Genomic DNA, 14665 nt, shown 5'->3' on the forward strand with positions numbered 1-14665 from the left:
GAATATTTTGTTAGATTTTTTTTTGGTAGAATTTTTTATTTTTTATTTTTATTTTTATTTTTTTACTTTTTTGCATGTTGTGCTATTGGACTATCATTTTCATTATTATGCATTAATATGAAATAACTACCTTTGATTAAAAAAAAAAAAGAAAAGAAAAAAGCTGACAGGCCAAAGGCAACAGCACAACAAACATACACTGGCAGACTATATAGTACACAACGGACACGTCACTGTCCCAGTTTCTCCCCCGTCCGTCCACCACCTCCACCCTATAAAATCCCCTTCGCACCCTTCACTTCCAAACCCACATACACAATTCACTCACACTAGTACATACTTACTCACTTGCCCTCTCCCTAAAGAAACCCAACCAAAGCAACAAAAAATGCCTTCTTCATCCACAAGCATAATTTCAAAATGCACAATCTATCCAGACCAAAAATCCACCCTCAAACCCTTACACCTCTCTGTCTCTGACCTCCCCATGCTTTCTTGCCACTACATCCAAAAGGGAGTCCTCCTCTCTTCTCCTCCTCAACCCTTTCAAGACCTCATCGACTCCCTCAAGCTCTCTCTCTCCACCACACTCTCTCTCTTCCCCGCCCTCGCCGGCCGCTTCTCCACCGACTCCGCCGGCCATGTTCACATCGTTTGCAACGACGCCGGAGTTGATTTCATCCACGCCAATGCCAAGCATCTCACCCTCGCCACCCTCCTCTCGCCGCCAGCCAATTTTCCCGATGTCCATCCTTCCTTCAAGGAGTTCTTTGCTTACGATATGACTATTTCTTACTCTGGCCACCACCTTCCCCTCGCCGCCGTCCAGGTCACCGAGCTTGCCGATGGCGTCTTCGTCGGCATCACCGCCAACCACGCTGTCACCGACGGTACCTCCTTCTGGCACTTCTTCAACACATTCGCCGCCGTCACCAAGGCTGCCGGCTCCGGCGCCAAAAAGAAGATAGCCAGCTACCCGGACTTCACTCGCGACACCGTCTTCAACTCCGCCGTCGTCCTCCCCGTCCCAGCTGGCGGTCCCACCGTGACGTTCGCCGCCGACGACCCTCTCCGGGAGCGAGTCTTTCACTTCTCCAGGGAAGACATCCAGAGACTGAAAAAGCAAGCTAACAGTAACCGCCACAACAACGACGGTTGGAAAACCGCTGGAGTTAACGGTAACGGAAACTGTAATGGAAACGGGATGGTAGCGGCTGTTAATGTGAGGAACAACGACGAGATCTCGTCGTTTCAATCTTTATCTGCTCAGCTTTGGCGATCCGTGACACGTGCCAGGAAATTAGACGCTTCGAAAACGTCGACGTTTAGGATGGCCGTTAATTGCCGTCACCGTTTGGAACCAAAGATGGATCCGTTTTACTTTGGGAACGCGATTCAGAGCATCCCAACGGTCGCAACGGTTGGGGATATTGTTTCCAACGAGGTCGGCTTTTGCGCCGAACTGCTGCACCGTAACGTCATCGCGCACGATGATTCTACGGTGCGGCGTGGCATAGAAGACTGGGAAAAGGCCCCGAGACTGTTCCCTCTCGGTAACTTTGACGGAGCCATGATTACTATGGGGAGTTCGCCGCGTTTTCCAATGTACGACAATGATTTCGGGTGGGGAAAGCCGTTGGCGATTCGGAGTGGGAAGGCAAACAAGTTCGACGGCAAGATCTCGGCGTTTCCCGGTAGGGAAGGAAACGGCAGCGTTGATCTTGAAGTCGTTTTGGCACCAGAAACGATGGCGGGACTTGAAAACGACATGGAATTTATGCAGTACGTGACGTCATTCGAATAAGTGGTTTCTGCCGTTTTAAGACTAAGCGTAATGAAACGCAGGGGACTCGGCGGTGAAATTTTAGTAAACGACGGTGGAAGGGTTGATATGTATCAATGTATGCATATATTGATCAGTAGACGACAATATTTGGGTGTCGTTTTGGTCGGTCAACGTTTTAGCATGGGTGGGATCAAGTATTGTAAGGCAGTGTTTGGGTGGGTGTTTGGCCCTACCAGATGTAATGATTTTTGTGTAAGTTGGTTTGTGGGCAGTTTTCTGTTTTCACTTTTCTTTCTCCTTTATTTTCTAAGTGAAAAAGGGAGAAAGTAATAATATTTATTAATGATAAATTAAAAAAATTTTAAAAAGTAAAATATTATATAAAAGATATTATGTATATTAAAAAATTTAATAATTTAATTTGTTTTTAATATATATTTTAAATTTTAATATATATTTTAATAATTAATTTTGATGAATAATTTTAATGTAGCAGCATATGAACCCCCTAACTCTAAATGGGGTGACCGGGTGAGTGGAGTTTCTGTTCTTTGTGTGAGGAAGCTTTGCGGCCCCTTTATTGTAGTACTTAACGTTATTTCCAAGAATTAACAGAAGATCAGAGCATAAATTGGTTGGAATTCTGTGGATAGAGTTGTGGATAGAAAATGAATGATAAATAAGCGGGTTCTTGAAGTAACAGACTTAGAGCAGTGTGCCATAGAGTATAGACAAGCATTGCAATACTGTTAAGGTTACACATGCATTGGTCTTTTGAAATAAAACTACATTTATACAATTCTTTTTACAAGCAAATTTCAAGCTCAAAACAAGAGGAATAAGACACAAAAAGTCTTACAACATCTCTAAACCAAATTACAACCAGGACACTCTGACATTGCCATCAACAGAGTTTAGTAACAAACAAACGTACTTTTGACAATTATACTACATTGCTCTGCTTAATACTCTTTTTTCCCACATTAGTATCTTAACCGTGCTTGTCATAGGTCAAAATTTGATATCATCATGTTATCTGTAAAAAGCAATTCCTTCACCCACACTTTAATCCACCCTGCTAAGCTTAACCTCATATTCACATTTTCAAGTATCCAATTTGCTTTGTATCCCTCGCAGACAATTTTATTTCTTGATTTCCAAATATTTCATACAATTGCAATTTGCAAAATACTCTTTCCACCCATAACTTTTTCTCCAACCCAAAAATCACTTTAATTTTTTCATTTAACATGAACTCTGCAAATTTTGATCAAGAAATCTCTTTAATCATTCATGATTGAGTTATCTGAGCCATTAATTTTCTTTTCTAAAAATGTAGCGTATATAATTTTAAAAGAACCAAATTATTAAAAAGCTAGTTGTATCTTGTATGTGTTCTTATCTTCATGCTTTGATGTGCAGGATTATTATTAGGATGTGAAATTAGACCTTAGAGGGGCCACCAAGAGTTTGAGATGTCCCATATTATTATACATGTTGTGTGATACATTAATTAGTTGTTGTGATAATTGCCAACATGTATCCAATGTCTGAGGTGTTAAGTTTGTTCTATAAATGTCTTTGATGACACAAAATTATTGAAGAAAAAGAAAAACAAAAACAGAAAGGAAGAAAGATAGTTGGGCAAATTCTGGAGTTGGTAACTTACATAATAATTTGTAAATGATTTCCTTTTATTAGTAATAATGCAAGTTTTTATTGATAAGGGAGAAAAAATAGATGATTGCTAATTTGGTATAGCGCCTAAAAAGTGATGTTTAACTTAAAAAAAATTAAAAGTTAATATATAATTTAAAATTTATTATAAAAAATAAATTATACAAAATTTAGATACCAATTTATCCACACTATAGAATTAGTCGAAAAAATATATCTCACTAGAAGATTGAAGAATATCGAGTTTAGTTTGTTGGCCAAAATTCTAAAATGCAAAGTTGAGATTTTTGTTTTCTGTCTAGATTTGTTAACCCATGTGAGTCATATTATTCATCAATATTTGGAGTTGGATATACTCTATACATACATCACCACATATGTGTTGGAATATTTAAAAGAGAATAAAGGACAAATAATTATTGGTACGAGAATCGGATCAGTCGAATTACTGAGTTATTATATAATTGATTGAACCGATTCATTCCATCACAATTAAATAAATATATAAAATTATAATAAAATTATGTTTTAAATAATAAAATAAAATGAAAATAAATGAAAATTCAACTATATTAAAATATTTTGTGATAAAATGTAGAATTAATTCAAATTTTTATTTATAAATTAATTGAATGTAAAATATAACTAATATTATTATTAAATAATAAAAACAATATATCACATTACTTAAATTTAATTAAATGAAAAATGAATTACAATTTAATTAATGTGAAAATTCATATGTAGTTTAATTAATATAAAGTTATTGTTGAAAATCATTAGATGATAACTTAAATAAACATATTAAATTATTTAATAATTTTTTTTATTAATTTTAGATTAAAAAAAAACTACATATGAGACTCCACTTCTAACTAGTTCTTTTAACAAATATATTTAATTATTAGAATATAATATCACAATATATAAGAATGGATTCAACTTTCACCCCACTTCAATTTCGGAAATAAATTCCAAGATTCCCAGCGGCCAGGTTTTTTTTTAATAATAAAAAACTCATGAGTATTTAATTCGAATGTAGTTTTGTAGAAAGAAATTAATGCATCTTCTATACCTCGACTAACAAATCAAATAATAACAAATCGAATAACTCCGTCACAATAACAGTAAAGTCAGTTTTGAGATATTATTAGTCAAAGATCATCAATAAACCGTAACCAAAGGAAATAGCACCAATACCCCTATCTAGACTCTCAAACAAATTCAAATAATCAGTATACAAATCATCTATATAAACGAAGATATAACCTCAGCAAAGACAGGTTCCACGAAGCTTATTTATAAACTTAATAATATCTTATTTAAACGTTTTTTTTTTTTTTTACTTAAGTGTCGAAGTATTTTTTATAGGTATTTTTACCGAAATATTTAAATTAAGCTGACATATAACTCCTCAGATCAATCAACACATTGTTCGAAAGAAATTGCTATAACTCGACAGTTTCATACAGAACGGAAAATTTAGCGCCCACCGTGCGACCCATAAAAACCCCATTGAATTTAACTCTCTTTTAGCTTTACACTCTCTTTTTGCAGGATTACTAATCCTTAGGTATGGCTGATGTTCATACCATGGCCTAGGCATGAAGTCGGGACCCATAAAAGCCAAAGGGCCGACTTCCGAAGAAGCCCCTCTAACCACCAACCGACCTCTTGGAGAAGGTTGGGCACCGACCAAGGAGCCCAAGGCTCCAAGCACCCAACTCGGCGAGGTCACCGCTCCTAGAAATAGTGACCAAGAAAGATAAGATCTCAACAAATTCCCAAGATATAAGATAAGATAAGATTATTGTCCCCCAAGAGGCCACCTAACCCTACTATAAATACACTGGAGTCCCCATGTATAACTCACGTTCTAATCTACTAAAAACCTGCCTAAAACCCATGCTAACTTAAGCATCAGAGTCTCTTGCATGCACCAACCCCAACCTCCTCACAAGGAACTCAGAATAGGCGGTACCTTGGTATTAACAAGTCGAATGCTGCCACTCGAAGGGATCCGGACCTCACGTTCAGACCCGACTCAACGTTTCAGGTAACTCTCGAAACATTGGCGCTGTTGCCAAGGACACTAGAAGTCATCTCATGATCATGGTGGACAGACAAGCACACAACGATCATATAGCATCTGAACCCGAGGAAGGAGCACACACGGAGGACCATGCTGTAACAACCCCATTTTTCGAGAGCGCGAGATCTTTTCTGAAGACACGGATTTCTCCAGAAGATCAGTAAAGGGAACACCGCTGTTGTATCATCAAGCATTTCAATCCTCATTGTCATTATGTCATCCTTAAGCTAGAACCTCTTCTGAGGCAAGCTCGACAATGCAATTGCGAAGAACCTAGTTTTTGAACCGTATTGGTTAGGAGTTTTGATTCTGGTTTTCGTGAATAGCCTCAGTTTGATGAACCGGACTCGATTCATGAGAGAAGAGAGATAATAGTATAATATTATCATTATATGAGTATTAGAAGCTGCTCGAATGATATTATAATATTACCTGGCCAGTTTTAGTTAAAAACAGGAGATCGGTTTAACCATGTTCATAGTTTACTGGTGCAGCTTAGCACCAGCACTCTGATGACTTTAGCAATGCTAATGCCTCATCATACATGTTCTATTCTCATATTAAATATGTTACTAGTGTCATTTATGCTAGTAGCTCAGAAAAAAAAATTTTAGAGATGTTTTTACGAGTGTTCTGATACATCTAGTTTTAGTAGTTATACACCTGAGATATTTTAATATTATTTTAATCAACCTTCAAGCTAACCAATTACAACTCACCCTACACTCCCAAGACCCCCAAGGCTGGTTCATTTTCACCTTGTGGCCGAAAATAGGAAGAGAGAAAAACAGAGAAAAGTTCTTAGTTCCAAATCTTCAAAGCTTGATTTCTTCTGAATTAAAACTCAAATCAAAATTTCAATCCGACCAAAATGATCCTCTCTATTTTTTCTACATAATCATATGACTTATCAAGGCTGAAATCAAGGTGAGTTGGCTGCACCATCTCTCTTTTTGCTTCGATTTCAAGGGAACATGCTTAAACATGTCTTCTCCTGATATTCTTCCTTAGGAATCATGCTTAACTTGACTTGAGGGGCAAGAAACGTTAATTTCCAGAAAGTTTAAGGTGAGAAATCCCTTTCTAACATGCTGAATGAGATTCGGTCAGTTGAGGGTTTGTGGATTTAAAGTTGTTCTTGATGTGATTTAGGAGGAAAAAGAGCTTAAAGACCACCTAGAAACATAACCGAGTTTGGGGCATCAAATCAAGGTACGGTTTGGTAAAATTAATCTTGATAAATTGTGTTTGAATTGTGTAATTATGATATGGTTTGGCTGTGTTTGAAATTGATGATTTATATGAGTTATTCTTATTGAAAATTTGATGAAAATTTAATGAAATTCAAGCTATGAATTTGTGTTCTTGAGTGCAGCTGGAAACCAAAACCCTAGACCTTAAATTGGGGTTCAATTTGTATTAAAATAAAGTGTAAAAGATGGGGTTTTAGTGGCTGGAAATTTATTATGAATTATGATAAAAATCGGTTACTGAAAAGATTGAAAAACGGGTGAAAAAAGAGAAAGAATCTGAAGAATTTACGAAGAACACCTTGAGTGTGATGAAGAACATTTAATAATAGGCTTTAGATCTTAAAAGGGCAAGGAAGTAAAATTTTTGTGTTTGGGGGATTATTTTGTAATTTCGAAAAGTTAAACTATTTTAGTATAGACTTAATGAACCTATACTTGGGACAGGCTAACTATTCATTCCGAAATTTACATAAGTTTTAAATACAAACATTAAATAGAAAAATTAGAGCAAAGTAAAGAGACACTGAGAAAAGAGTAACCAGAGCAAAGTAAAGAGAATAAGAGCAGATGACATATTGAAAAGTATTCCTTTGTTACATTACGGCAACCCTAGAGATATTTATATGTTCATCTGCTGTATTGGGGCAGTCAGATAGATGGTGGTGCGACCACTAAAAACGCTTTCCTGTGGTACAGATTCATATTTCATTTCTGTAAGGCAGAGGGGATATTTCCTGCTGCAGAAGTACTGTGACCACTTGTTCCATTTCTGTAGTGGCAAAGGGGTTATTTCTTATATACAGAAGGTGTGTCGGCATACAACCCTGCAATGGCAGATGTGTTATTTCCTGCGTGCAGCAGACTCTGTGGTGGCAGAGGGGTCATTTTATGTACACAGGGGTATAGCCAATAGGAAAGCCATATCCGGCTAGTAATGCTGGGTTACATTGAGAGCGGGTAGAAATCGACAGATGAGCTCATTACCTACACTGGGACTAGACATGCATCATTCTTGTCTGCACATCATTCTCTATTGCATTCCTTTTATATGTTTGATATATTTCTTTATGTTTGTCTGCTTGTATGTTATATCTATGTTTATTTTCTTGTATTCTTCTGTTCATGTTCTATTTTCTATTTTCTCTATTTATCTTCATCTTCTGTTTACTACTTAGCTGTATCATGTTATTTGCCTACTAAACAACACCAAAACAATGAATGTAACTAATAACCCCGGCCCTACTAAGAACTCTCCAGTTCTTACCCCATTCTCTTCCTTCCTCCCCTCCAGATGGAGACGGATGTGATATTCTATGAGTTTGAAGACCCTTACATCTACGAGGATCCAGTACACTACAGTTAATTCATTATGGGATTGGAGCCTCGTGTCAGACGTTATGTGTTACAGAATCGAGCTTTACAACATCCTTTGTCTAGCCTGCTTTTTGACCCTGATACTCTTTACGACTTTCCTTTATCATGGTTACACCCTGACGTACCTGGATATCCTTTTTCCGATGGTCCCGGACACCCTATACCAGCTCAACCCTTGAATAAGGTGGCACCTGAGCCTATCATTCTTAACGAGCCCGAGATAGCTGAAGAGTATGTACCTGCGATTCCACCAAAGTGGGACTTTTCTCCTAAGCCGATTCCTGATTTTCCACAACATGATGAGCCGACACTACCAGACTGGGGTAGCTCCTATATACGCGAATGGACCTGTGCTCGTGAATGATTTTATACATAGTGACAGTAATGCTTCTCGTAGTTCTGAGGGTATAGTTGTAGCTGCTGACAAGGAGGAGGAGAAGGATCCTGAGATAGAGATAGAGCAGGATGAAGAGATGGGTGAGCCTCATGACAATCTACCGAACGGCCATGTGTAGATATAGGCTGACAACGGTAGGGGCATTCTTTTGATGATACTCTAGTCTGACATTGACTTTTGGTTAGTCTCTCACTTGTGTTAGCACACTTGAGAGCTAGGAGTTGTAGAATGGTTAGGCTAGCTTGGGCGCCATCTTAGCAGCTTTTTGTATGGGCTAGGCCCTATGAGTGTCGTGTATATATTAACTATGTAGGTTTGACAAGGATGTAAACTGACTTGATCTATTGTAAACACTACATGTGTTGTTATAGTGTACATGATGTACATGTTTCTTGATGCTTCCTTATTATTTCTCTCAACGTACGCTTATTTATTTTACTCCATCGCTCGCAACAATATAAGTTAAGTAGAAAAAAAATTACTCGTAAATTGGCTACGTTCTAACAAGGAACAAGCTTATTTGTTAGATAATAGTTAATAATTAAGAAGGAAAAGTTGGTAACACTTAGCTTCTTGTATGACCATGGCATACTAGGAGTTGGGTCGTTATAATTTGGTATCAGAGCAGTTCGTTTACAGTAGCGCTTGGGGAATGGACTGACTATACTTCATTGCATATTCTGCTTGTGTGTCTCATGTTGTTAGGGTATCTTCAAGATACATTTGGCATGAATGTCTATGAGTGCTCATTTTGGGAATGTTCGTGCCTAACTTGAGATATTAAGACTGATCACCTTAATTTTGATTGTTTGGTGCGGATAGGACCTTAATGATTGCGAATAGGCATAGTTTAATCGAGCTCCGAACGACAAATCGATGTGAGGCACAGCTATCTTCATAGCTGTTATGATCCCATGGCTATGGCTCTATGAGATTTGGATGCTGTAAGGAACGAACGCTTGTTTTACTTGTGGGAAACTTGGACACTTAGCGAGGAGTTGCCCAAACAGATTTGCTCGGAATCCAATGCGATTCCAGCAACAAGGTCGAGTGTTTGCTATGACTGCTGATGATGCTATGCAATCAGACGCCCTGATCCAAGGTCAGTGTTATGTCAAAAATCGATTTCTAACTGTACTGTATGATTCTGGTGCATCGCATTCCTTTATTTCCTTAATTGTTGCTCGTGAGGTGGGACTAGATTTCTCTGAGTTGAAGTTTGATCTAATTGTCCATACACCTGCATCCCAAAATGCTTTGACTAGTTTACTGTGCCTACAAGTACCATTTGCTATTAGGAATAGGACTTTCATACATGATCTAATCTGTTTGCCTCTATGTGGTTTAGAAGTTATTCTAGGATTAGATTGGTTATCTAAATATCATGTTTTCCTTGATTGATTCGAAAGAATTGCTGTTATTCTATCTGATAGTTTAGATATTAAACCATTTCTGTCCTATACTTTATATTTAAATTTTGTAAGAGTTACCTTAGATGGGAGCGATTGTGAGGGGTACATTCTGTTAGGTAGTGTTTGTTTTTAGAGACACGACAGAACAGGACACTAAAACAAAGACAATAGGACAGAGACATTAAAAATTATGTTTTGTGTATCGTGTTTGGATACGATGGATAGGACACTAATGTAATGTCCAGTATTATGTTTGGATACACATGGACAAGACTAAAATATTATATGAAATGACTAAAATAGCCATGTGATTCCAAATTTTTTAATATAAACTAATTTAATAAAGAATGAGAGTACATAGGAGTACAGACAGTAGGAACTTGAAAAAAATATTTGAAGCAGTCAAAAATTTTAATAAAAAATTATATAATAGTATTTATATTAAAATAAAATTTATAAATATAATTATTTTCTTTTTAAATTTATTATTAATATATAGGAATACATATAGTTAAGATTAATAAAGGAAATTAAATTTTTTTATCTAAAATTTTATTTTTCTTTTCAAAAAATTAATTTTTCTTTAAATTATATAAAATCAATTACAATTTATAAATTATTTTTTAACATTTTAAAATATCAATTTTATCTTTATAATATTTATCTTTTAAAAGTCTCAAAACTAATTATTTTTGTTATTATTTTTATTACAAATCAAATAATATAATATAAGGTTAAAATGATGTTGAAGTAAGAATGATAAGAAAAAAGAAATTAGCCAGTCCAATAAAAATTTCCATAAAAAAGAGAAAGTACCTAAAGAAAAAAAATAGAAAGAAGGAAAACGTAGAAATAGAAAAAGAGCATGGAGAAAAAAAAAGTACTTTCTGAGAACAACGCAAAATAGGAAAAATAAGAAGGGGTAACAGTGGAATAATAAAAAATAGCACCATGGACAAAAAAGAAAAAAATTCATAAAAACAGTCCGTGTCCCTCTTCCAAATCCCGTGTCCATCATTGTCCTTCGTAAAAGAGTGGACACAAAAGTATAAAAAACTGTCTCGGAGACAATATGTTCAGTGTCCATGTCTTTGCTTCCAAACGCTTTTTAAAGATGTGATGTCCATGTCTCTGTGTCCTGTCTCGAAAACAAACGCTACCTTAGTGGCTAGCTCGAATGACAGTGAATTAAACCTAGAATGGATCCGAGTGGTGAAGGAATTTTTTGATGTTTTCCTGGACGACATTCCTAAGTTTCCTCCTCAGCGAGAGATAGAGTTCAGCATTGATTTAGTACCTGAAACTGTGCTAATTTCTATAGCACCGTATCAAATGTCACCAGTAGAACTTGCAGAGTTGAAGAAGCAGTTAGATGGGCTACTTAGAAAGAAGTTTATTCGTCCCAGTGCATCACCTTGGAGAGCTCCAGTATTTCTAGTAAAAAAGAAGGACGGTGGAATGAGGCTTTGTGTAGATTACCGACAACTAAATAAAGTTACTATCAAGAACAAGTATTCACTCCCACAGAATGATGATCTGATGGATCAGCTGAAAGGTGCAACTATGTTCTCAAAGATTGACTTGCGATCGAGTCATCACCAAATTTGAGTAAGTGAGCCAGATATACCAAAGACTGTGTTCAGGACTCAGAAAGGATTATAGTGCTGAGACATATGGGAATAGAAGAAATAGAAGTTGTAAGACAAGATCGTAGTGGTCTATGGAGGTACAAGAACAGAATTTGTGTGCCTAGCTCTGGAGATTTGCAACAAAAGTTTCTTGCAGAAGCTCACCAAAGTAGATTTTCTATGCATCATGGAGTGACAAAGATGTATCAAGATTTGAAATGAATGTTCTAGTGGCCGGGCTTAAAGAAAGAGGTAGCTGATTGGGTCTTAAAATGTTTAACCTTCCAGAAGGTGAAGGTGGAACATCAGAAGCTGTCAAGAACCCTACAACCCTTGGAAATACCACAATGGAAATGGGAGTAGATCATTATGGATTTTGTCATGGAATTTCCAAGGACCTTAACAGGACACGATGCAAATTCCTCGGTTTTCTCCTAACTAACCGAGGTATAGAAGCAAATTCGGAAAAGTGTAAAGCTATTCTACAAATGCTGAGTCCTACAACAGCAAAAGAGGGGCAACAACTCATAGGCAGGTTAGCACCTTTATCACACTTCCTGCCAGCAATAGCCAACCGATCACACAACTTTTTTCGAATATTACGGAAAGGGAACAAGTTCCATTGGAATGAAGAGTGTGAGGAGTCTTTCAAACAATTAAAGGTCCTACTAGAAACACCTTCAATACTTTAGAAACCAAAGATCGGTAAACCACTTTACTTATATTTATCTGTCTCTAACCATGCTATAAGTTCAGCTCTTGTTACAAAAATAGGAAAGATACAACGACTAGTTTACTTCGTCAGCAAAATTCTCGCCCCATCCGAGTAAAGGTATCCTAGAACCGAGCAAATGGCACTAGCATTGATAACCACTGCTCGGCGATTGCGTCATTACTTCCAAAGCTATACAATAATAGTTCGGATAGACCAACCACTTCGTCAAATCTTAACAAAACCAGACATGGCAGGAAGACTAATTCGATGGTCAATAGAACTTTCTAAGTTCGATATACAATATCAAGCAAGACCGGCCTTAAAATATCAAGTATTAGCTAACTTCATTTCGGAATTCACAAGCTCAAAAACAGAAGACAGAATTCCCGTTTGGACCCTACATGTGGATGGGGCTGCCAATAATGAAGACAGCGGTGCAGGAATATTGCTTGAAGACAAAGTGGACACTGTCATCGAACAATCATTAAAATTCTTGTTCACAGTGAGTAATAACCAAGCAGAATATGAAGCCCTAATTCCCGGGTTCAAATTGGCTATTGACCTTCAGGTAACAAAAATCAAAGTTTATTGTGACTCCCTTTTAGTCGTCCAGCAAGTGAATAGTACATTCCAGGTAAGAGATCTTCTGCTTGAGCAGTACTGGCTCACAGCTCAGGACCTTATTTCGAAATTTCAATTCTTTGAAATCATTCACATTCACCGAGAACATAAAACTAGGATTGACAGCTTATCAAAACTAGCAACAACTAGGAAGTACACACATGTACCAATTCTAACACAACTTACATTGGATAATCCTAGTATCATTATAGCATGTGTGTTAAGTACATCACAGGATGAAGATTGGAGGATACCTTTCATCAAATACATCAGGGATGGAACCATACCGAACTATACCACAAACCCAAGATCATTTCGGCGCAAGGCAAGATTTTACATCATTGTGGGAACTGAGCTATTCAAACAAGGATTTTCTCAACCCTTTCTCAAACAACGATGCACAGCTCATCATGAACGAAATCCATGAGGGAGTCTACGAAAATCACACTGGAGGACGCAGCCTCGCAACTAAAATATTACAAGCAAGGTATTACTAGGTAGTGTACGAATCCCCACACTTTCGTACAGCTGTACCAGCAAGTGCACTAGGTCGTCCAAGTAATATCTGAGGAGTCAAGGTCAATCCCATGAGGATTGTGGTTTGAAACAAGCTATGGTTATCTTGCAGATCTTAGTCAGGCGAAACTAGAAGGTTGTTGGATACGGAGTTGTATTAGAATTATTGGAATCAGTAATAGGGATGTAGTTGAGGATTGGAGTTGCTTTGTCTTTCTAAATTAACTTTGGTATTACTGTCTTCTTTGCTTGTGAGTGATTTCTTCAATGGCAGGCTGTATGTAATTGACGCCATAGGCCATGGTCATCAATCTCCTCTACTCTAGATCAAACGCCATTGGCCGTTGATGAGCGGATAATTTATACGCTTTTTGGCATTGTTTTTAGTATGTTTTTAGTATGATCTAGTTAGTTTTTAGTATATTTTTATTAGTTTTTAGTTAAAATTCACTTTTCTAGACTTTACTATGAGTTTGTGTGTTTTTCTGTGATTTCAGGTATTTTCTGGCTGAAATTGAGGGTTCTGAGCAAAAATCTGATTCAGAGACTGAAAAGGACTGCAGATGCTGTTGGATTCTGACCTCCCTGCACTCGAAGTGGATTTTCTGGAGCTACAGAAGCCCAATTGGCGCGCTCTCAACGGCATTGGAAAGTAGACATCCTGGGCTTTCCAGCAATGTATAATAGTCCATACTTTGCCCGAGATTTGATGGCCCAAACCGGCGTGGAAAAACAGCCTCAGAAATTCCAGCGTTTAACGCTGGAACTGGCATAAAACTTGGAGTTAAACGCCCAAACTGACATAAAAGCTGGCATTTAACTCCAGAAAAGGTCTCTACACGAAAATGCTTCAATGCTCAGCCCAAGCACACACCAAGTGGACCCAGAAGTGGATTTTTACGTCATTTACTCATTTCTGTACACCCTAGGTTACTAGTTTACTATTAATAGGATATTTTGACATTGTATCAGGACCTCATGACACTTTACACGTTTCTTTGTGTACCTTCCACAGCATGAGTCTCTAAACCCCATGGTTGGGGGTGAGGAGCTCTGCTGTGTCTTGATGGATTAATGCAAATTACTACTGTTTCTCATTCAATCATGCTTGCTTCCATTCCAAGATATTACTTGTTCTTAAATCGGATGAATGTGATGATCCGTGACAATCATCATCATTCTCAACTATGAACG

General features: G+C 37.2%; 2 protein-coding genes across 2 annotated transcripts; both read left to right on the top strand.

The window, feature by feature from the left end:
- Positions 1–291: 291 nt before the first annotated feature.
- LOC107475193 (BAHD acyltransferase DCR) lies at positions 292–2160 on the top strand. Its single transcript, XM_016094810.3, has one exon. The coding sequence runs from the start codon at positions 389–391 to the stop codon at positions 1802–1804; it is 1416 nt and encodes a 471-aa protein (XP_015950296.1). The 5' UTR covers positions 292–388; the 3' UTR covers positions 1805–2160.
- A 7445-nt stretch (positions 2161–9605) lies between these two features.
- On the top strand, positions 9606–9980 carry LOC107475260 (uncharacterized). The gene has a single exon (XM_016094891.2). The coding sequence runs from the start codon at positions 9606–9608 to the stop codon at positions 9978–9980; it is 375 nt and encodes a 124-aa protein (XP_015950377.2).
- Positions 9981–14665: the final 4685 nt, after the last annotated feature.

Source organism: Arachis duranensis, chromosome 2 (genome assembly GCF_000817695.3).
Source record: "Arachis duranensis cultivar V14167 chromosome 2, aradu.V14167.gnm2.J7QH, whole genome shotgun sequence".
Lineage (NCBI taxonomy): Eukaryota > Viridiplantae > Streptophyta > Magnoliopsida > Fabales > Fabaceae > Arachis > Arachis duranensis.

Coding starts and splice junctions, on each gene's coding strand:
- LOC107475260 (XM_016094891.2), top strand. CDS start 9,606: ATGCGATTCCAGCAACAAGGTCGAGTGTTTGCTATGACTGCTGATGAT.
- LOC107475193 (XM_016094810.3), top strand. CDS start 389: ATGCCTTCTTCATCCACAAGCATAATTTCAAAATGCACAATCTATCCA.